Source organism: Neolamprologus brichardi, chromosome 17 (genome assembly GCF_056152115.1).
Source record: "Neolamprologus brichardi isolate AB-2024 chromosome 17, ASM5615211v1, whole genome shotgun sequence".
Taxonomy (NCBI): Eukaryota; Metazoa; Chordata; class Actinopteri; order Cichliformes; family Cichlidae; genus Neolamprologus; species Neolamprologus brichardi.
The window spans coordinates 16,110,499-16,132,389 of NC_142120.1; the positions used below are offsets into that span (position 1 = coordinate 16,110,499).

The 21,891-nt window shown below is 41.1% G+C and overlaps 2 protein-coding genes across 2 annotated transcripts; both read right to left on the reverse strand.

Moving 5' to 3' along the window:
• Window positions 1-10,347: 10,347 nt before the first annotated feature.
• myf5 (myogenic factor 5) lies at window positions 10,348-13,420 on the reverse strand. The gene is made up of 3 exons (XM_006780860.3): window positions 12,882-13,420; window positions 11,885-11,957; window positions 10,348-11,662 (listed from the first exon to the last, which is right to left on the reverse strand). Exons 1-3 carry the CDS (start codon window positions 13,332-13,334, stop codon window positions 11,463-11,465), a joined length of 726 nt encoding a protein of 241 aa, XP_006780923.1. The 5' UTR covers window positions 13,335-13,420; the 3' UTR covers window positions 10,348-11,462.
• A 5,978-nt stretch (window positions 13,421-19,398) lies between these two features.
• Window positions 19,399-21,132, reverse strand: myf6 (myogenic factor 6). The gene is given in 4 exon segments (XM_006780861.3): window positions 19,399-19,693; window positions 19,695-19,768; window positions 19,879-19,966; window positions 20,596-21,132. Coding segments are annotated over 4 exon segments (696 nt in total). The 5' UTR covers window positions 21,103-21,132; the 3' UTR covers window positions 19,399-19,666.
• Window positions 21,133-21,891: the final 759 nt, after the last annotated feature.

Genomic DNA, 21,891 nt, shown 5'->3' on the forward strand with positions numbered 1-21,891 from the left:
ATCCTAGCACATTGGCCCAATTCCAGTCTGTGTCCTAAAAACTTCACAATTATGGCTGTTGAAGGGTCTCTTTACTTCAGTCAGGGGTGGCCAACTCTAGGCCTCAAGGGCCGATGTCCTGCAGGTTTTAGATGTGTCTTTGATCCAACACAGCTGATTTAAATGGCTCTATTACCTCCTCAACATGTCTTGAAGTTCTCCAGAGGCCTGGTAATGAACTAATCATTTGATTTAGGTGTGTTGACCCAGGGCGATATCTAAAACCTGCAGGACACCGGTCCTTGAGGCCTGGAGTTGGACACCCTTGACTTAAGGGGAAGAGTAGAATTTTAGCTGCAGCTTTGGGGCGACTGATTTCTTTAACAGACACGTGTACTTTTGATTTATACCACTACCAATTGATCTATTAAGATCATAAATATCACTTACATAACAATATACCTATTCAGTTTAATGTAGCAGACCCTCCACAGTGAAAGTGTGTCAGGGTTGGGTTGGGACTGGACCTCATTATTCAAGTGTCTGTGACCACCAGAGAGAGGGTTTTTTTTTTTTTTTATAAAGTATTTTATAGGTGTATATCAGATATATATTTAGATTCTTTGATTAGGTTTTATGGAAGCCGTTTTTAACCTCTTCAATCATGCATTTAGGCCCTATGTGGAAATAATTTTAGCTTTGCTGCTACCGTTGTGCTATATTTGCAGTTTAAGATGAAGCTGGTAAACTGACCCAAATGCAAAGCACCACAGGGGCAGACAGGCAGGATCTAAAGTGAAAAGCAATTTCAGTGCTGCATAGGAGATATTCAGTAGTTCAGTAAAGCATTCCATAAAACTATGAAAGAGAGACAAAAAGAAGGAGCAGGATCATGAACTCACAGACACACAGAGAGAAATTGCTTTAGACATATATGTACACACACACACACAGAGGACAACCTGGGCTCAGGTGTAAACAGTTAGAGCAGGCAGATGATTAAATGTGGGAATCAAGACAAAGACAGGAAGTAAAACACAAAAGATACACAAAACAAGAAATACTGTCAAAATAATACAGATCCTCCTCCCTGTGCCAAAAAGCTCAAACTCATAACAACACCAGACACCATGACGCACTGTTAGGTTCAATATTGAGGAGGGGTAGAGGAGGTAATCAACTTCCATAATAACAACACTGGTCCGGCCGGGTGGAGTCAAACGATGATTTTAATGACACGCGTGGGAAGATCGCCCGCTGTACTCAGACAGCGCCGATCCCCAACTTACAGAGCATAAGCAGGTGTTTTATACCTTTCAGGGCTTAAATTTACTACACCCCTAAACGTCACTCAGATACAGTTCATACATAGGATTCAAAACCACAATGACTTAACACAGTTTAAAAATAACATTGTCTCCGTCTCCACAGCAGATGCTTCCTGTCATCTGACTTTCACTTCTTGTCTGGAAGATCAAACTGCTTGTGTGTTGAAAGGGGGAGATTATGATGTGATGGAAAAACGTGCTTCGTTCTTTAACGTAATCATACACCAACAGCCTTGTTTTTCCCCTTTCTCTGTAGATTAGGAAGAGTAATGCAAGAATGAATTTGCAAACTGATGCAAATTGTCACTGGGTAGCTCAAATACCTCCAATAGAGGTGAAAATGCACTCGTAAGTTCACAGTATTTTAGTTTGTCAAAATTGAATTGCAAAAGCCTAATAGCTGAGATGTTCCCATAGATGCCAGCGACAATTACTAATCAAAAGTCCAGCTTATATCACCATTGGCTGGAAGTTTGTATGTGTGTAGACAGAGATTTTAAAAGAGAACAGGGATAGGAGAAAAATAAAACTGTAGGACTTTCTGGTATGTCCTGAAAAAATGTTGCTGTATTGCTTGATTTCACTTATCAGTTGTACTCCTCATTATAGCTGTTAGGAGTGAGTACTTGTGAGTTGTGAAATGGCTCATAAACACTTCAGCAAGGTGAAATTTCACTTCCATTGTGTCTGAACACACCACCTGAAAGAGCTGTTTCTGCTTTACACCTTGTTGGTTTGTCAGACCAGCAAAGGCACTGCCAACCTCTTGGATTCTTGCTTTGCAGTCTGCAGTGGATCTATATTGTTTATTGAGGTTTACACATTTATTAAAGAGGTAAAAAAAAATCACCTGTTCAGTCTTGGGTGGAGGCATATATCCCTTTGGGATTGTGTAGGTCTGGTTAAAAATGTGCCAAATTAAAAAAAATACCATTACAATAGTATGAGGGAGCAAAGATGATGTTAGAAAGATATGGTTCAGTTTAAAACAATGCTTTTTAAATAAAAGTTATTTTTCAATGCTTGAAAAATCACTGCCCAAATATGTGCCCACAGCTGTTTTAACATGTCAAAGCTTCCTTTTATAAGGACTTTGGTGTTATAAATGAAAATCCAATGCGCAAGAGCTGAATAATTAACCCAGACTCCAGTTCCCCTACTGGCAACTTGAGAGTCAATCCCCATAGACTGCCATGTTATAGTGCCAAGTTTACAGCATAATAAAGCATGTTTGCAGTCTGGTACAAAACAGTTTTGGCCTGTCCAACTATTGTCCAGCTATTTTCATAAGAAAGGAGGTGAATTGTTTTATAAAGCATCCACTAGGATAGTTGAGTCCAAATTTGATATTTGAGTCATTAAACTCTCATCACTCTGTGTGTGTGTGTGTGTGTGTGTGTTCCTGTCTAGCTATCTTTGTGAGGACCGAAATCTGCATTCTACTACTTGTGAGAACCAACAGTCACTTGTGAGGACACCCTCACCGGTCCTTACAAGTTTGAAGGCCTTTTTGAGGCTCTGTCAGGGTCCTTGGCCATGTTGGCCCAGTATTCTTAGTTTTCGTGTGTTTTGTATTTTGTTCTTTATTTATGCCGTGGTTCCTAGGTTCTGTTAAGATGTTCCTTATTTGATTACCCCCTGTGTGCCCCTCTGTGTATCTGTGAGCCCTCGTTTCCCCTCCTTGTGTTTTATTCCATGTTTTCCCCAGCCCGTTATGTCTGTGCTCTCCCCGTGCTCTCTCTCCTCCTGTCTGAACCTCTGTGTACTTCCTGCTTTACTTTGACAGTCTCCCGTCAGTGTTGCGTTTATTCCTGCCGTGTGATATGATTATCAGTGTCACCTGTGTTCCCCGTGTGCTCCCACTTCCCTCGTTAACCCTCTGTGTATTTATGTCTGCGGCTCCCTCAGTTCTGTGTCACGTTCTCCCTCATTCATGGCCGTGTGTTTCTCCGTATTATATGTTATAGTTTCCAGTTTAGTTTGTATGGTTTTTCTCTCCAGCAATAAAGCTGTGTTTTGACTTCATTCCTGCCTCCGTGAGCTTGCGTTTGGGTCCTCATCCTACCTCCACACAGCCAGTTCATGACAGACTCGAAATGTGGTTTTAGTGTCAGGGTTACAATTAGGTTATGGTTAGGGTAAGGGTTAGGCATTCATTTTTAATGGTTAGGGTAAGGGGCTAGGGAAACCATTATGTCAATGAAGGTCCTCACTAAGATAGCTGAACGAGGTTGTGTGTGTGTGTGTGTGTGTGTGTGTGTGTATGGCTTGCTGTGCAATGCTACCATCTCAGACATTTGTGCTTCAGTTTTAGTGAGTACATTTCTAGTATGTTATTGTTCTGTTACTTGGTACTAATTAGCTGATATGACACCTGTACAGTTTAGGAATGTAGGTTGAGACAACAACAAAAACCCAACGCCACAGTCAGTCAATGTTTCCAGAACCAACAGGTGATGTCACAGTGGCCATTTCCACCTTTTATACTGTCTCTGGTAAAAACACTGTCCGGTTTGCTGGATTGAGCGTGCCCAGGAGCAACTGCATTTAAGGTTACAGACACCGAAACAGCCTGTTTGAAGCAGAATAAAAAACAGGAATACAAAATTTGGAGACACATTAGATAGACGTAGGCCTTTGAATACTGCAGTCTTTTCAGTAACTGGTTGCTGAGTGTAACCTTTGATTTGGGGACAAAAGTTACATCAGGTGCCTACTCGATTACAGCAGCACGGGTCTGATTGCCTTTCAGTGATCGAAGCGCAGCTGCTAAAAGGCCGAGTGATTACTCCTTGTGAGTTGTGCCTCTGAAGTCTTATCCAGGTCTTTAGCCTTGGAACAGTAAGTCATCAGCCTTTTGCTGGATCAATACAAAGAGCAGACTCTGAAACTAATAAAGAGACCCTTGTAAGTGGAAGGTGCTAAACTCAAGCGGTGACAGCAAAAGTACAAAGCAATGTGTTGTTCATTGTGTTTCATGCAATAAACGCTCTGTTAGTGCCACTCTCCATCACCCATCCAGTGTTGCAGTACATGACTGAAGCCTGAAGTGATTAAACTGATGAAGGTGACATATTCCTCACCCACGTCTGCAGATGGTAAAGAGAGCTTGAATGCAACACCTTCTCAAAAGGCTCACATCTGTGGCTGTGAGACACAACAAAGATGATACAACAATCTTTAACTTGTGATCTTTTTGTAAACTTCTATCCAGGCTAGACTAGTTTTACTGCACGGCTGTCGGGCATTTAGATGCATCTCTTTTAGATTTAATATAGATAGATTTTTTGTTTTACATGACCGAAGGCTCTGTGGTATTTTAACAAATAAAAACTTTCACCAAGCTTGCACACAGAGGCACATTTTGCAGTATAAACGAATTGTTTCCAAATTAAAGTGTGTCCCTATTTAAATGGAGATGAATCACCTTGATATTCTTAAACTTCCTCCAAACAAAATAATTCCTCTCAGAGAGAAAAAGAGAAAACTAAAAAAAAAAGAAAACACAACTGAAGAATCTTTATTAAAGAGGAAAGAAATCAAAAAATATATATTATAAACAGTACGGAAGTGTTACGAAAGATAGGAATACCTTACCTCTCTCCTAAACATTTTTGCTACAAAGATAGTTGTTATTTCTTTATTTCTTTATTTATCTGTTTTAACATGCCCGTTGTTAGTCACACCTTGCTGCTGCCAGGTTAGACCCCCGTTTGCCTTTAGAACTGTGTTAATTCTTTGTGGCACACATTCAACAAGATCCTGGAAATTATTCTTGGAAATTTAGGTCCATATTGACATGATAGCACCAAGCAGTCGCTGCACATCCATGATTATAATTCCTGTTCCACCACATGCCAAAGGTGTGCTATTGAACTGAGATCTGCTGACTACAGAGGCCATTTACCTCATATTGAACATCACTAAGACAAAGGATAGTAGTAGATTTCCAAAGATTCAGGCCTCCTCTCCAGCCTCAGAAAGTTTGTGGGGTGGACATTGAGGTGATGCCAAAATAGATAACAAACTAGACGAGTTCCAGAATACAGACAGACTATTCAAAAATGGGTAGTTGCCTCTATTTGTTAAGGAAACCAAGATCTCTTGACATCTGAGTAACTTGCTGCAGATGTACTACCAGTCTGTGGTGGCAAGTGTGCTTTTCTGTGCTGCAGTCTGCTGGGGAGGCAGCATCCAAAACAAGGATGCAAGGAGACTGGACAAACTGGTGAAGAAAGATGGCTCTGTAATTGGAGCCAGACTGGACATGTTGAGGGTGGCGGGGGAAAGATGCACACTAAAGACATTAGAAGCCATCCTGGATAACTCTGACCACCACTTTTTAAAATCTTCATGGAACAAAAAAACATCAGTACTGGAAGACTGCTCTCTATCTGTTGTAGGGAGAGATGCAGAAAATAATTTGGACCCAGAGAAATCAGGATTTTTAATTCTTATCCAAATAGCAGATGAACTATGTGAAACATGAATTTCCCTTTTGGATCAAAAAAGCTATAAATGGTCATAAAGGAACAGACATGCTCAGCAACAAGACTCAGGTAGGCTGTGGGGTTGAAATGATTCTCACTTGTTAATGAGGAACCTGATGAATGCCAAGAAAGTTATTCCACCAGAAGCTTGAGGCATTGATAAAAGCCAGATTCTGACTAGCCGGCTGAATGTTGCAGCAGAAATCTAGAGTTATCAGACCAGGGAACATGAGTCAGTATGAAGTGCAGCCTCAGCTTCCTGTTCTTGGCAGACAGGAGTGTCACCTGGTGTGGTTTTCTCCTGCTGTGCCCATCTGCCTCAAAGTGCAACATGTCTTGGATTCAGAAATGCTCTTCTGCATACCTTGGTGTAATAAGTGGCTATTTGGGTCACTGTTGATTTCCTATCAGTTGCAAGCAGTCCAGCCATTCTCCAGTGAGGTAGGAACCCAGAAACATAGGGATGCATCTACAGGAAAATCCTACTAACTCAACCGTTTCTGAAATGTTCAGCAGAGGTCATGTGGCCAACCATGTCATGTTCAAAGTCACTTAAATCACATTTCGACTCTATTCTGATGCTCAAACTTCAGCAGGTCATCTTGACATGCTTATATGCCTGGACATTTACATTACAGGGCAATTAAACAGGTGTACCTAATAAAGTGGCCAGTTAGCGTAACATCCAGGTGTGTTTTCTCCATATTTCATCCTACTCACTTCTATCTTTATCTGTTTAACAGGATGGATGGATGGATGGATTAGTAGTAGCAGTAGTATGATCGAAATGTCAGGTTTAAACGTTTCTTATATTACAGCGTTGCTCACAGTTCAGAAGTGTGCTGAAATTCATCTCCTCTCCCTTTTCTGCCTTTGCAGTTCCTCACTTAGAGAGCAGCATCACAGATTTTGCCAGAGGGCAGATTTAATTCTCCAAAGACCCCCACAGTTAAAGTTTCATTATGAGATCAGAATTTCCCTCAAAGATGAGAGAATATATGAATTACCCAACAGAAACACTATCAAGAGGATCATTTAGAGACTACATAAATACAACCTGCGGCCTATAAAATCTGCCCTTAAATAATGATCAATAAACTCATGAATATGGCCTCTCACATGTTGGAGAAATACAAGAAACACCTCTCTCTTGTGGTCTTGCACAGTACTACAAGAATGACTGTGCTGGCCTCTGAGTGATGTTATTACACTCATAATAAAAACAGGTCCCTGTATAACTTATACGTTTTAAATAAAGCTCAATCCCAACAACCTTCGTGTAAACTGCTGGCACGTTCTGGTGTGGACGCCGTGTGGGGTTGGCGAGGGTGAGATTCATGAATCACAGGTAGCCACGGAAAATTACATAAGCGACATTTGTAGTGTAGGCTGCAGCTGACAGCAGAGGTTAGTGAAATACAAGCCACTGCTAGAATGTTTCATTGCATTGTAGCTGAGACAGACACACTGTTTAACTGCTGGGATTTGTTTTTGGAGGGTGTTACACTGCAACTATCTCTTCAGTGGCAGATTAAGAGACTTCTTGGACTGTACATCTGGGTAAATACTGGTGGTACTTGCACAGTTATCATATTTCTTGTATTTCTTTTAATGCTACTTTGTTTCTTTAAAGATCATTAACACCATTGCTGGATAAAAAGTGGCTATCATAACATTTGCTGGTATCCTAAAATGATCTAATAGACAACAGCATGAAACTGTCATGGTCGGACGGTCCTTCCCGGGGGCGACCTACCTGTGTGTGTGTGTGTGTGTGTGTGTGTGTGTGTGTGTGTGTTTCTCTCTCTCTCTCCTCCTCCCCTACCCAGTGGCTGACACACCTGCACCTAATTTGCCACCCAGCTGTCACTGATCATCCTTCGTTGTGGGCTGAGGTATTTAACTGTGTGTCCAGATGGCAGTCGACGCTGGATTGTACTGGAAGCTCGGTAGTGAAGAGTGTTTGTTGACTTGTAGCTTAGCTTTAGCCGGCTAGCCCCCTCACCTGGTGTTTTTGCTCATTTGTAGGAGGAAAAGATACAGAGCTGGAGGTTGGAGAGAAGGAGCCCGCGGGGTTAAGCTATTGGAGGAGAACACACACTTGGATGTCACTTTGGGAACTCACCTGCGCACCACTGGGAGTTTGGAGAAGATCACCGTTGGACTTTGCACTTCACTTTGTGTTTTGAAACTGTTTTTGGGCACTGTAAATAAACGCACTGTGTACTTTGCACCCAGAGCTTCGCGACTGAGTCTGCATTTTTCCATTATCCGTGACAGAAACCATGAAACCACCACATTTATTTACTTACATTCAAAGTATTGTTTTTAGTATGAGGAGTCCTCTATAATATTTAAGGTTAAATATGCAAATTGGATGTTATCTATCTTAATATATGCTAATAAAGTCAAGTTAAAAATTCTTGTTTCATTTTGCTGACATGATAGAGGAAATACATTCACAGAAGGGCCTTTAAATTCTCTTTAATTGCGGAATAAATTACTAAATTAAATCAATAGGCATTTTTGTGAGGAATGAAATGTTCTGTAAATGCTACTCTGGACAATGCATTAACAAACCCTTTGGCACAGGGAGAAATTTTTTGAGTGTGGAGACTGCAAGAGATAATCAAGTGGAGATTTCCTGCTTAGAGTATTAGAAAAAAACAGAACAAAACCACACAAAACAAAAAATGAATTTTGATCATAAATATCGATTATTTATTGACAAACACAATTTATTTTCCCAAAATGTTTGCATGATGCAATTACTGAAATTTATGCATATTAACTATTTAATCTAATCACAGCTCTAAATGAGTTTTTATAATCAAAATGCTGTAAAATCTTTAAAAAAAAAAGAAAAGAAAACATTGTCAACAATGGCTCGCCCTTTAAAATATGGCTACTGTCAGAAATATGTTATTTTCTCACTTAAACTTATTTGACTTTCATGAATTTTCTGAGATTTTCTTCTGTAACCTCTTGGTCACATGCAGCCTAACATTAGACCCTTATGATGATATGCAATCAGGCGATTTAAATTCTGGGTAAGAAGCCAATGCAATGTGCTATGTTAAGTGTGATAATTATTTATTTATGTATTTTTTGCTGAGACAAAATTAACATACAGATGCTTACATAAGCAGCACGTAGGTGCTCAGTCACTCCTCTTGAAATCTCGGATTCAGTAACACATGAACGTTTTGGTGCCGTTAGCTAAATCCTCAAACAGCATGTTCTTTTCGAGTTATCAACATGTGTCGTTTCTTCTTCTCCTGCAGACCTTGGACCCAGAATGGGATGATAACTAAAAGTGTAATCAGTCATGTGGTTATGAATACTCTGCTATCTCTTGTTTTATGTTATTTTCTTATGCTTGAGCCCTGTGCTGTTTTGTCTCCCTATACTTTTATACTGTTTTGTGTTTAAGTTTTGTGGGTAGGGTGGTATTTTATCAATTGTCTATGTTATTGATTCCTTTTTTACTGTTTTTTAATACCTGCTTTAGTGGCCTCAGGACTTTTTACATTACAGAGTATCTTGGGGTGAGTATCTTGCCAAAGGCATATAGACTGGAAGCCAGAGATCCACCTACCTTTCAAAAACCAGATGACCCGCTCTACCTCCTGAGCTACATACATCCCAAGCCACCCATTATTTGGTTCTCCTGGCCTCGTTGGGCAGTGACCTCAAGTGTGTACTATGGTGATTTGCATCACAGTGTGGAGAATCAGCACCTTTAAGACCATGGTCCTCGGCCGGAAAAAGGGTGAAGTGCTCACCTCTTTTCGGTGAGCGGAGAGAGGACCACAAAATTTACAGATGGATTCACACAATGTCTGCAGTGATGGAGAAGGTCCCGGGGCTGACCCGAGAGATGCCAGAGAGATTATGTCTCTCTCTGGCATCTCTCGGGTCCCAGGCTGGGAGGTCTGGGTGTCTCTACTGAAACTGCTGCTCCCTGCAACTCGAACCTGGATAAGCAGCAGTAAATGAATGTGTTGTTTAGCAAGATTAATGTAACATAACAACAACAAAAAAGAATAAAATAAAAAATTTACTACAAACTACAAACATCATTATAACTGATGCATTTACATGAAAGCAGCATGGTAATACTTTAGACGATCCAAGTGGAGCTGTATCAGATTTGTGTGGTTTACATTCGATTCTGGTTTTACGTCATAATATGTTTTCGAAATTCGTAGCTTTCTGACAAATGCACGGACACGGTATTACAGCTTTCCAGCTCATTCCTTGAAAACAAGCTTTCTTAGTGCATGATCAAAGACATGAGGGAGTATAACACATATGTGACCCCCTCCCCCTCCGCCGCCTCCTCCTCTTCAGTCACACAATACATGCAATTAGAGGCCATTTGTTCTTAACTCTTGTGTTGATGGTGTAATCAAGGGTGTTAATGATGACTCACATTTGGTAGGAAGGAACAAACAGGTACACACACACACACACAGAGTGCAGCTTTACACTTCACGAGTACAGAGACACAAAAATGAGTTTAGAGATGTTTTGAATTTTTTCCTTTATTTACACAGTTGTCTCTTTTTATTGAATCATTTGTGTGACCCAGGAAAGACACCACGAATTTGGCTTTTACGCTGCTGTACTGCCTCATCAGCAAACAGGCGACATGAATGATTATAGCAGGGTAAAAATGATAAACGATATCAGATGACCTCTATCAGTGATCCTGACACCTTGTTAGCTGAAGAAAACTCCAAGACGTCTGGGACACACCACGTGTGAGGCACATAATAAATAACTAGGCCTTTTATTTTGACAGTTTTTTAGACTCCTGATCATGATTCTGCAAATGAATATAAATCTGCCATCGTAAGGAAAAATTTACCTGTTCTAGAAACAATATTTTTTTAAATCTTCAAAAAGCCAGAGAGATCAAAAGATAAAAACTGAAATGGCAGCAGTCGCTTTCAGCATGAACTGTTCATAATTAATTAACTTTTGCTGAAAAGCTCTATTAAAGTGAGTGAGATTGATGCTAATTAGGATTTTCAACTTTTTTTTGCAAACATTTTATTTTTTGGTCTCCAAAATTTCAGCGTAGCATCTGATTAACTAGAAAAAAACTGGTTTCTAAATGCAAAAAAAGTAGAAAAAAGACCAAAGAACAAAAGAGGGGATGTAACAGTGTAGCACAACACTCCTTCAATTCAGTTCACTTTTTATTCATGTATATATAGTGCCAATAAAAGCAACATTAGTCATTTCATGACACTTTACAATAAAAAAAAAAGAATAATTAAAAAAAGAAAAAAGTGGGGATAAAAAAAACTCCCTTTTAACAGGACAAAACCTGCTAAAACTCACACTCACCTGAACTGAACTGCTTAAATACCATTTCTTTTTTGAATAATGCAACATTACATCAGCTGTTATAATTAAATATGTCTCAGTGGGGATAATAGAAAGTATAGAATAAATGGGCATTTACATTACATATTTACAATCTCATGTACAGTACAAAAGCTGGCCGCCGCGCGTCCCTCAGGTTCTGCTGGGTTTTCCTCCCACTTGCCCAAAACTAGTTCTTATTGCTTTTGGTTGCAAATGCAGCTGGTGTTGGGTAAAAGCACGGCGCCCGCCTGAGGCAATATATATTCACATCAAAGCAAGGTTTGCTTCACAGGACATGGTAGACGGGCCTGGATCCGGGGCTCTCCGGTGTGCAGGGCTGAGAGTCAGAGCTGCCGGGGGAGAAGCTGGATGTGTTTCTAAGGCCAGCCGGCCCACAGCTACTGGACTCCACCGAGGACAGGCGGTCCACGATACTGGACAGACACTCCAGACTGGACGCTCCGGCTGCTTTATCATCCACGCTATCTGATGAAGAGGATCCCAAATTCAAATTAGCCAAATTTGGATCATACAGCTCGGCATGTTATATAAGCTTACTTTAGAGTTCAAAATTAAAGATGGAAACTTAATAAAATAAAGTCTAAATATAACATAATCTGCTGTTCAGGTATTAGTTTTTTAAAGCCCTGTAGGCAAGAATTCACATTATATTCATATCAAACTGCTGCTTAAGTTAAAAGGTCTTACTGTTCTTTGCATATGAATAGCCGTTGCTGTAGTTTGCATTCAGCTGTTGCCACACTGGACTGTTGCTGTCAGCCTGAAAGGAAATGAGAAATTGAATTTACCCTTGAATTCCTTCAAATACTTACAAACAGACAGATATGATAAGCTGCTTGTTTAAACCGCTGTGTTATATTGGATAGGAAGAAAACACCCAGTGCAGTGCCCGCCATAATATTCCGGACAGGCTAATAAATCCTGAATTCCAAAGTTATTGGCTTCTTTATTTCACATGCACCTTAAAGCCAAAGTGGTTTTTTGTGCTCTCCCCTCCCCGGCCCGACTCCGAGTGTAGCGAATCGATTGTATCAGTGGAAGCAACACCAGTTTGTGCAAGATGACACTTTCTCCTAGTAAATCTGCAGAAAATCCTGGCAGCGGTGCAGAACATGCAGTCAGGATGGAATGCAGAAAAGCGCCCAGTTTTGCCTGCCAGACTTCAGTAAGGTGGATTTAGGTTGGTTTAATGGGGCTATAAAGTGTCCGGTGGTGGGAAAGCCATTAGTCCAATCCAGCGTTATAAGTTGTTTTTGTATTATTTGATGCAAAGTCACCTTCAAACAGAGATTCAATATGACCTGTAATAATAAGCATCACAAGCAGAGGACGGAGATTCTTGTAAGACAACATAATTCGATGTTTGTATTAAGGAATTATGGGAGGTGTATGCCATGCATGGAAAACCATGATAATTATGGTTTTGAGGCAAAGCAAGCTCATTTGATTAACAGGTTGCTAAAGTGGAAATCAGGGTTCTGCATTGAAATAAAACACTTGATAAGGTAAAGAGAACTGATAGAAGTGCTCTTGTTCAACACTGATGATGACTTTAGCAGCAAACAACAATAAAGACCTTTTCCGGGATTTGCTGTGCAGTGGTTCTAATTTCTTTGCTGCTCAAGACCCTGATAAAACCAGGCATTTGCATAAAGAGGCTGAAGATGGGGATCAGCGGTCTTACCATGCCATCAGAGCAGCTAGACAGCGGGCTTCCAGGCTCAGAGCTGCTCTCTCCAGGTAGGCCATAAAAGTTTTCCACCTGTTCTCGTAGCAGCTCCTGCAGGCTCTCGATGTACTGGATGGCGTTGCGCAGGATCTCCACCTTGGGCAGGCGCTGGCTGGGGTTGGCCGAAGTGCAACGCCTCAAAGCCTCAAAAGCGTGGTTCACCTTCTTCAGCCGCCGGCGCTCGCGCATGGTGGCAGCCCGTCTGCGATCCACAAAGCTCGACTTGCGCTTGCAGGCCTTACAGGCCCACTGGAGGCAATGTCCTGGCTGGTGGGGGGCTCCTGGAACCCTGACGTGCTCGTCCTCCTCGGAGCCAGCAAGCTCCATGCCTGGGCCGAAATCCAGGCTGTCTGGAGAGGAAGCACATGCTCTGTCATAGTAGACCTGTGATGGCGAGAAGACATCCATGGCTTGTTAAAGTCTGAATGGATGGAGAAGGAGATGGCCGCAAAGGAAGTAAGGAAGAAGGGTAGTAGAGTTTGGGTGAAAGAGAAGAGACCTCTGAGTGATATGAGGGGTCTGTTGCCCCAGGCCCCCCTTATATGCCCAGAGGCCAAAGCCCAGGGCCCACATTGGCCAGATCTAATTACCATGGCCCATTGGCCCAGCCAGAAGGCAGGCAGGAGTCGGCTCTTCTCCCTCCCTGCCCCATCCCAACTCGTTGCTTCTCACCCCCCAGTACCCTGTGGAGTTTCCCACATCTGCACTTACTGGTGTTTTCCCACTCATCAACACTCTTCTCTTACAAGTCCACAATTAATACAAGGCTTAGAGATGTTTAAGGGGAGTGCAGCTTTGACCAAAGCTGGCATGTTTTAAAGCGCTAATAAGTATTGTAATGTATTATTTATGCTGCATGTATCTGTAACCAGCCTATAGGCATCATGTCATAGCGCACAGTGAAAGTGACACGTGGCTATGAAGACATGAACATCACAGTGTTTTTAGTTTAGTCAAATTCTGCTGAAAAAGAGGGTGACCACTTGTTGGAGTATGCAGGGCAATTTTTACGGTGAAGATAACAGCGTTGCAGATGCAGCCCAGCTGCAAAGGAAGGTGTAGCATTTCAAGCCCTGTGAATTCACATTAGTGCAGTAAGCCGCCCCCCCATAAACACTCAAACTCATTACTTTAAGGTGCTGTGAATGAGCCGATCCCTGTTTGCCAAAGCTCATTAAAACAGTAATTATTGCACTGACACCACTGCGCAACTCCCTGCAATGTTGGGGGACCAAATTTTAACCGTTAAAAGTTATTGACACGACTCAAGCACACAACAGATGGCCGTGATGGTGCAGAAGCTTTCATTCAAGGGGATGACTCAAGGATTACGGAGTGAGGATGTTTACAGTGAAGATAATTCAATATTTGTCCCTGTAGTGGCTCTCCAACTTCTTTTTTTTTCGGACTGATAAACATTCAAGTCCCACATCCCGCAGTTTTTAATCCATCTTTAACAATAACAGAGGATCTGAGCTGAATTTTTGAAGGCCAACACTGCAGAATCAGCAAATCACATTCATTCTTATGTCCCTTCCTTGGGGTCCTCACCCCAATGTTTGAGGCTAATTTAACAGAATAAAAGTATACAGTGAAAACAATCCAAAGCCTTTTCTAAAAATGCATTTCCCCCATATTTTAACATCCCTGTAGTTAGAAGATAAAGTGTCTCTATTTAAGATTTGCAGAAACATCTAAAGATTCTGAAATGATGCTTTTCACAGTTTGACCAAGTCCAGCTGGTTTAGGTAATGATGTTGGTGACAGCTTACAAGGATACAATGCGGATATTTCTCACAATGTGTCAAAGCGTTTGGCACGACCCCCACTCCCTCCAGCCCCATCATCACTTCTCTGGGAACTGCGCACACCTAAGAAAACACCAGTACCTGCTGCTGCCTCTGAATTGCCGTCGGAGTTTGGATTAGGCACAGCTGAAGAAGACATCGGCTCGCCTGAGCTTGTAGCTAGCTGCGAAGATCAAAGGCTGTTTAGACTGAGAACAACTCGGACAATGAGAAAACCTGGCATCAGCTTAATTGAGCTGGGGGGTTAGATTAGTGCAGCACATGGCGTAATGATGCGGGGAGACGATATTGCGCGCAGGCTGGAGATGTGATCTGCGCACTCGGCTCGTCTCTGGGGAGCTCTCCGAGGTTGCTTTTTTGTTGTTCTCAAGGGTCAAAGACAGAGTTAAGTGAAGGGCAGGAGGTGATCTTTTTATGTTTCATCTGCCTCACGTCTGAAAACCTTATTTCTTCTAAAGTGCCTCACGCTTTGACTTTATGCTGCTTGCTTGGTGCTGCACCATCCCCCATAGAGATGATAGAGAGGCAGTGCGTCGCTTACATTCCTCCTCCCATTTAGCAAAATAAAAGGTTTTATGGAAATCTATAAATAAATGTATTTTTATTTAATAAATCCAAACTATCCAGAGTTATAGGATTTACGGTATATACTTGTCAGAACAGTGAAAGTACTGAGTGGCCACTTTGAGTACCATCAAAAGTGGTCGGGATTAAAAAGTGGATTAGCGGCTTTTTGTGTGTGTGTGTGTGTGTGTGGGGGGGGGGGGGGGGGGGGGGGGGTATTCCTTTTTATGACAGTCCCACTGAGGGTAATTCATTAGTTTCATTAGTGCATCGGCATGACCGCTTTTCGTTTGGATTGTTAATAATACAAATGTCAAAACTTTTTAAAAGGAAAAGAAAACAAACTTACTTTCTCGTATTACAGTCACTTTGAAATAACAGCAGAATATTCTCTATATGTAAAAATATGTAAAATGTAAGTTGAGTAATTAAGTACGTGATTATGATGCAGGTAACAGTGTGAAAATTAAGTCAATCTTAAAATGCAAGTTTGTGTAAATTACAAGAATCCCATTGATATTTATTGAACCGCTCGATGTGTTCACTTGACCCAGTGGTTCTCAGACTTTTTCTACCATGCCCCCACTCCAGAGGCCAAACACAGCCCATGTCCCCTTTTCTGTCTTATTGACATTTAAGTTGAATTTTATTTAAAATAAAAAGATCAAATATATATTTATTCGAGTTAGGTTAACTTCATGGCACAGAAGGAGCAAGAGGAAGTCATGGAGAGGTGGGCAGGAAGTCAGAATATCTGATCAAAATATAAAAACAACAGCAGTTTGTGCTGTTTCATGTTTGTGAACATAAATATCCCCTTAAATAAAAAAGGTTCCTCTGCACGAATTTCCAACGTTATTTTAAGTCCCTGAACACATTTGAAAATGGGAGGTGTGGTGGACTCCAAAGACCTAAGCTTAAAACATTCAGATCACAGTTGTTCACATATTTGTATGATTTTTAAATATGTTTTTAAGTAGGAATGTGTTACTTTTTGTGTTTAGAAAAAGTAATGGTTTGGGTTAGTGCAACTATTATATATAAATATAATTAATAAATATATAAAGTTTAGTTTAACTAAACTTTATTTTGTTCCTGCTTTATCAGTAAAAAAAAAAAAAAGCATGCTGACATGAAAATGGTATTGCTGGGGGGTAAGACCCCTTCCAATGCCCAACAGTGGGCACGTCCCTGTTAAGATATCATACTGATTAGATGTTTAAAATGTTATAATCTGAAAGCTGCAGCTGAGAGTGCAGCTTTGGTCAAAGCTGCACTCTCCTAACTGGTCCGTACCTCAGTTTGTCCTACATGAAAAGCTGTGGATGAAAGGAAAAAAGCAAACAAAAACAATCAAATAAAATCAAAATCAAAAGAAAGAACAATGGATTTTATTTTTCAAACCACAGTGTTTTTGGTTAAAGGCAATTTCCCACCCACATAAAATCCAAGTCCATTTTACATTCCCCACAAGAACGAATGAAAAAAAAAAATGAGTGGCAACACCATTTGTGTTGGCAGCGAGCAGAAAGCGGTGCACCGCCAGCCCCGTCAGTACTGAATCCTTTCCTAGCAGGATATTCAAGGAAAGTCTGAGTAAATCAGAGCATTTCAGCCTCCAGGCTTATCCCCCCTCCTATAACAGCTCGCCTTTCATCAGCTTTAACTTTTAAAACGCTGCCTTCACAGCCAAATGACAATTATATGGTGTCATCAGTAACACCGAAATCCCCGTAAAGTCATACAAGAGAAAGTCTGGACTTGGATAGAGCAGGGCTATTTCTGTGAGCATGCACACGGTCAGATGGTGCAAACACAAAAATAAGACAATGAGGTTCAATACAACTCTACTAACAGCACAGAAAAGAAATGTGCTTGTATTCACCATCAACCCCAAAAACCCACACACTCATCTGAGTTCTTTTTTTAAATGTGATTACCGGCCTCCATTGTAACAGATATTACATCCACTGCTACACATATGAGCTGCAAAGTAAGTATCACTGCTATCAGAATGAGTGAGTAGGAGCCCATTAAAATCACATTACTGTTAGCGCTATCGGATTTCTGTCTGGTTTCTACAGAAAAAAAAAAAGGATATTTAGTATAAGATGTATGCATGCTGAATAATACCATATAGAACCTTGCATTAGTGTATGTTTACCAGCTTTAATTTAGTTTGGTTCTGGAAGTGTTAACTTCATTTTGGGAATAAAAGTACACAGTACTGTGAAAGTAATATTGCACAAACTTTTACTTTGAACTTTGAAGTATTTTTTATTAATCCACACTCAGGTAGCTAAAGAAAAACCAAGAGTGTTATCCTTTATTCAGAACGTACACCTATGCATGCTGAAGTAAAAAAGATTTCCGGTATCTTTATATTAAATGTGGCAGAGGTGTTGTGTAGATAGGGAAACACACACTGCCCCAAAGCTAGAAAGACTAACGCACAAACCAACAGATCTTGTAAGGGCGCTGCAGGTTTTCTTTTGTTGGAAATTGTAGAGCCACTACAATAAAAACGAACTCAATTCAATTACCTGGTCTGGACTAGTTAATAAATAAAAGGACATGTGTAAATGATGTGCATTAATGAGAGGAAACACTGGCATAAAATATAGAATGAAAAAAGTCTCACAGCTGTGGGAAGAAAGGTCCCTCTAATTAGCTTTGTAGAGCGTATTGGCATCCTGAACCAGTCACTCAACACACTTCAGACTACTTAAAATACATAGAACACCAAACAGACGAAGGCCTCCAAACCTCTGAACTTTCTTCCTGGTTGTTTTTAATGAATTATTGAAGATACTGAAAAGGAGTCATACATAGCAAAGAGTGTGTTAAAGTTAGAGGAGGAACACCTCAAATTTGATTCCAAGCACACTACTTGAGTAAAATTGTTTTTCTTTGCACCACTGCTAAAACAAAACTTTGAGATATGCGTTATCCTCCCTTGGCTTAATATTTCATTGAGGTCTTTAACTCCTTATGAACTTGGCATGCGTGCGCGAGAGACACTTTGTGTGTTCATATCTGTGTGTGCGGCTTCAGGCCTGAGAGATGAGGCAGAGTCTCAAAGGTCAACCACGGCTCTGTGTCATCTGCTAAGATCTGAAGGAGCGCAGCGCAGCATCATCAACAAACACCCCTTTATCATGTCAATACAAGACTCGGTGGATTTCCATGTCGTTAGCATCATGTCACACGTTTAAATAGCTCGTGTGTGAACGCTTTGCCACCAGATGATGAAGCTAGCGATGATGAATTAATGGCTCAAATAACTTCATTATCCTGCTGGGCTTTGCACTTATGCCTGCAACCCAAGTTTCCACGTCCCCAACATATGATAGGAGAGGAGAGCAGAGGCACGCTGTGTTTGGAGGAGACTCGAGTTACTGTTGTGGGCTCGGGCCTGCTGGATGCCAGTTGGAACAGAGAGAGCAGCAAAATGTTTCAGGGCAGTTTAAATGGTTTATATGGACCTCTAGTAGAATGCTGAATGTTAAGGGAACTGGCAGATCTTGAGCAAATAGCTTTTTTTTTATTGTTGTGGTTTTTTTTAATGCAACCAGCAGGGGTATTTTTAAATGAGGTGGCAAAAGAGCCCGAGAACAAGACAGGGGAGGCCCACTGAAAATCAAACTATTTATTCATCCATTCACTTCCGCTGGAGCCTATCCCAGCTGTCTTAGGGCGAGAGGCTGGGTACACCCTGGACCAATCAGAGCAGGAGGAAATAAAAACAGGAAACTGAGGCTACAATTTGCCAGCAATCGCTAAAAATAGATAAGAGAAGAGTGGAAAAAGTTGCCTGGTCTGATGAGTCTTGATTTCTACTGAGCTGTATCCAAGGTTCAGAGTGATGGTGGTGGTGTAATGGTCTGGGGGTTATTTTCTTGGCATGCTTTGGGCTGCTTAATACCAACTGCATCTATGTCATGAAGGATTAAGGCAGTTCTGAAGGTAAAGGAGGGTTCAATACAGTATCAGTCCTGAGTAACTAATAAGGATCACATGTTCCATCAAAAATACAATGGATTGCAAACACCAATCAGGCAAGCCCTTGCAAATAAATACACCAAGGTTTGCACAACTGCAAGAGTAGAACTGAGTCATTTATTTTATTGGTCAGCTGTGTACAATATATAAAGAGAATTTCAGCTTCCTTAAAGCCAAGGTTAGCCTTTGGACACAAAATAAATACATCTAAACTTCATGTTAATATAAAATATGTACAAATCTTTTGCGCTTCCTGTACAAATGAAGTACTTACAAACAGAAGTCAGAATGGTTTAGTATGGCAAAAATAGTTCACAGATGATCAGAATAGATCATATTGAAAATGTCAGATAGTTTGCTAATGTTTCAGTTTTCTGAGACGTCCTCACTGACTGCTACCGTTGGTGATGCTGTCCACGATGGAGGACAGCCGCAGGAGGCTGGAGGACGCGGAAGACTCACTGGCTCCTAAAATGAAAGGACTTATGATACCACATGATGTTTTCTGTTTTTATCTTTTTTTTTTTTAAATGAATTTACACCTGACTTCAAGCAAAGGTAGTGTGCAAGGTGTGTACCTTCTCTGCGGTTCATTGCTGAAGTGGAATGGTCAGCAGAGGTTGGCCAAGCCTCAGAGGATTTCTTCCAGTGGTACTCACCGGCCACCTGTAAAAAACACACATTATCCATATTATTTTCCACATAGCGTCATTTATCCTGTTTTCTTTCCCTCACCACGAACCAGTCACGGCAGATGAGCCAGGTTCCTTCCTCATGAAAGGGAGTTTTTCCTTCCCACAGTCACCAAGTGCATTTCCATAGGAGTATGTTTGATTCTCTGTATTATTGTAGGGTCTTTACCTTACAATATAAAGCACCTTTAGGTGACTGTTGTGATTTGGTGCTACATAAATAAAAGCGAATTGAATTAAATATTATTGCCTGTAATATGAAGAAAAAACTTTTAAATTATTGCAGAAACAGGCTGCTATTACTGAGAAGCATTCAACATTCAATAAGAAAGTAATTAAAAGTATTCAAAGACCATGACGTGAGAAGTTTGTAATTATATTATTAGTGAAAACCACACTGCTAGATTAAAAAAATCAGTGTGGCACAGAGTAATAAGCATTCACGTTATAATGTCATTAATGAGCACCACAAACACATTAAAAGTCCAAACTGGGATATTCTTGATCGGGTGGGGAATAATCTGAAATCCACAGATGCACAGATTTACACATTCATGTGAATAGTATGAGGAGTTTCCTCTTCAGGTTGGTATACTCGCTCACATTGTTTTCTTTTGCGTCACATGGAGATCCGGTTTTCTCCTGCTCGTCCAGCGTCTGCAGCAGCTCCTGCAGCCTCTCTATGTAGCTGATGGCGCTGCGTAAAATCTCCACTTTGGGTAGCCTCTGGTTGGGATTGGCTACGGTCTTCCTCTTCAGTGCGTCGAAGGCTTCGTTGATCTTCTTAAGCCTCCTCCTCTCCCTGAGGGTCGCAGCCTTACGTCTATCCGTGGGAGCCGTCTTTCTCTTGCAGATCTTACAGGCCCACATGAGGCACTGACCCTCGCAGTGCGCCCGGAGACCCGGAGGCGCGGGGACGTGCTCCTCTCCGCTGCTCTCCCCACCGGACGGGACATTATCATGACCCGCTTGGGACAGTGGGCTGTCATTGCCATTGTACAGAGGGGAAACCCCTGCCATGTCCAAGTGCTGTAGTGGTCCATGATCGGCTTCCTCCAGGTAGCGCAAATCATTAAAAAGATAACTGTTGGTCTCGAAAAGGTCCATCATATTGTTGCGCTCCTCACTCCGTTTTCACACTGGGTCTCTGGCATTTAAATAGAGCAGCAAGGACACAAGTCAACAGATTATATATAGAATGTGAAACTCTATCCAACACTTTGGCTGCCACACTGCAACAACCATCTTTTTTTTTTCAATCGGTCTTCACAACATACCGACTCTGTACAGACAGAAATGTCCCCTCAGGTTTTATAACAGGTGCGTGTGCGTTATGATATTTCACAATGAAAAAGTAAATGTTACAGGATAGAGAGATTACTGTTTCTCGCTTTTATCCATACTTCACAGGGGGCTCTAATTTGTAGCAAAACACTCCATTAATAGTTATTAATAACTCATTAGTGTGTTTTTAAGTAACTGAACAAAAGCTCTGTGTTGCCAGGTTGGGTTGTAAAAAGTGTCTTTAACTGCTATGTCTGCAGCACAATTTTAATTGTACGAATGAATAATTGGAAATGATCCTTTCCAAATAGGATTACACGGCAATCAAGGTTACGAATCATTGCTGTGAAAATCTGATTCTTAAACCTAAAGAAAGAGAGTGTGGAGAGTTTCAATAATCTTCATTTTCCACCCTTCTTAACCACTGAGAGGGTCACAAAGTGCTGGAGGCGTCAGGCGTCAACCATGGGGCATCTTCAAAAGTCTCTTTAACTGACAAGCCTTCTTAATCATCAATACCAGCTGACATGAAGAATTATTCTCACTCTTAAACTGCCAATTAAGTCGCTAGTTAAATTTTGTTTTATGAATTTTACGACATCACAAAAAAGAAAG

Bases quoted from the DNA above. Each gene is read 5' to 3' on its own strand.
- myf5 (XM_006780860.3), bottom strand. From the start codon at position 13,334: ATGGATGTCTTCTCGCCATCACAGGTCTACTATGACAGAGCATGTGCT. The intron at 11,958-12,881 runs GTAAGACCGCTG...ATTTCCTTTCAG, and splicing joins CTAGCTGCTCTGATGGCATG to GCTGACAGCAACAGTCCAGT. The intron at 11,663-11,884 runs GTAAGACCTTTT...CCTCTTCATCAG, and splicing joins CTATTCATATGCAAAGAACA to ATAGCGTGGATGATAAAGCA.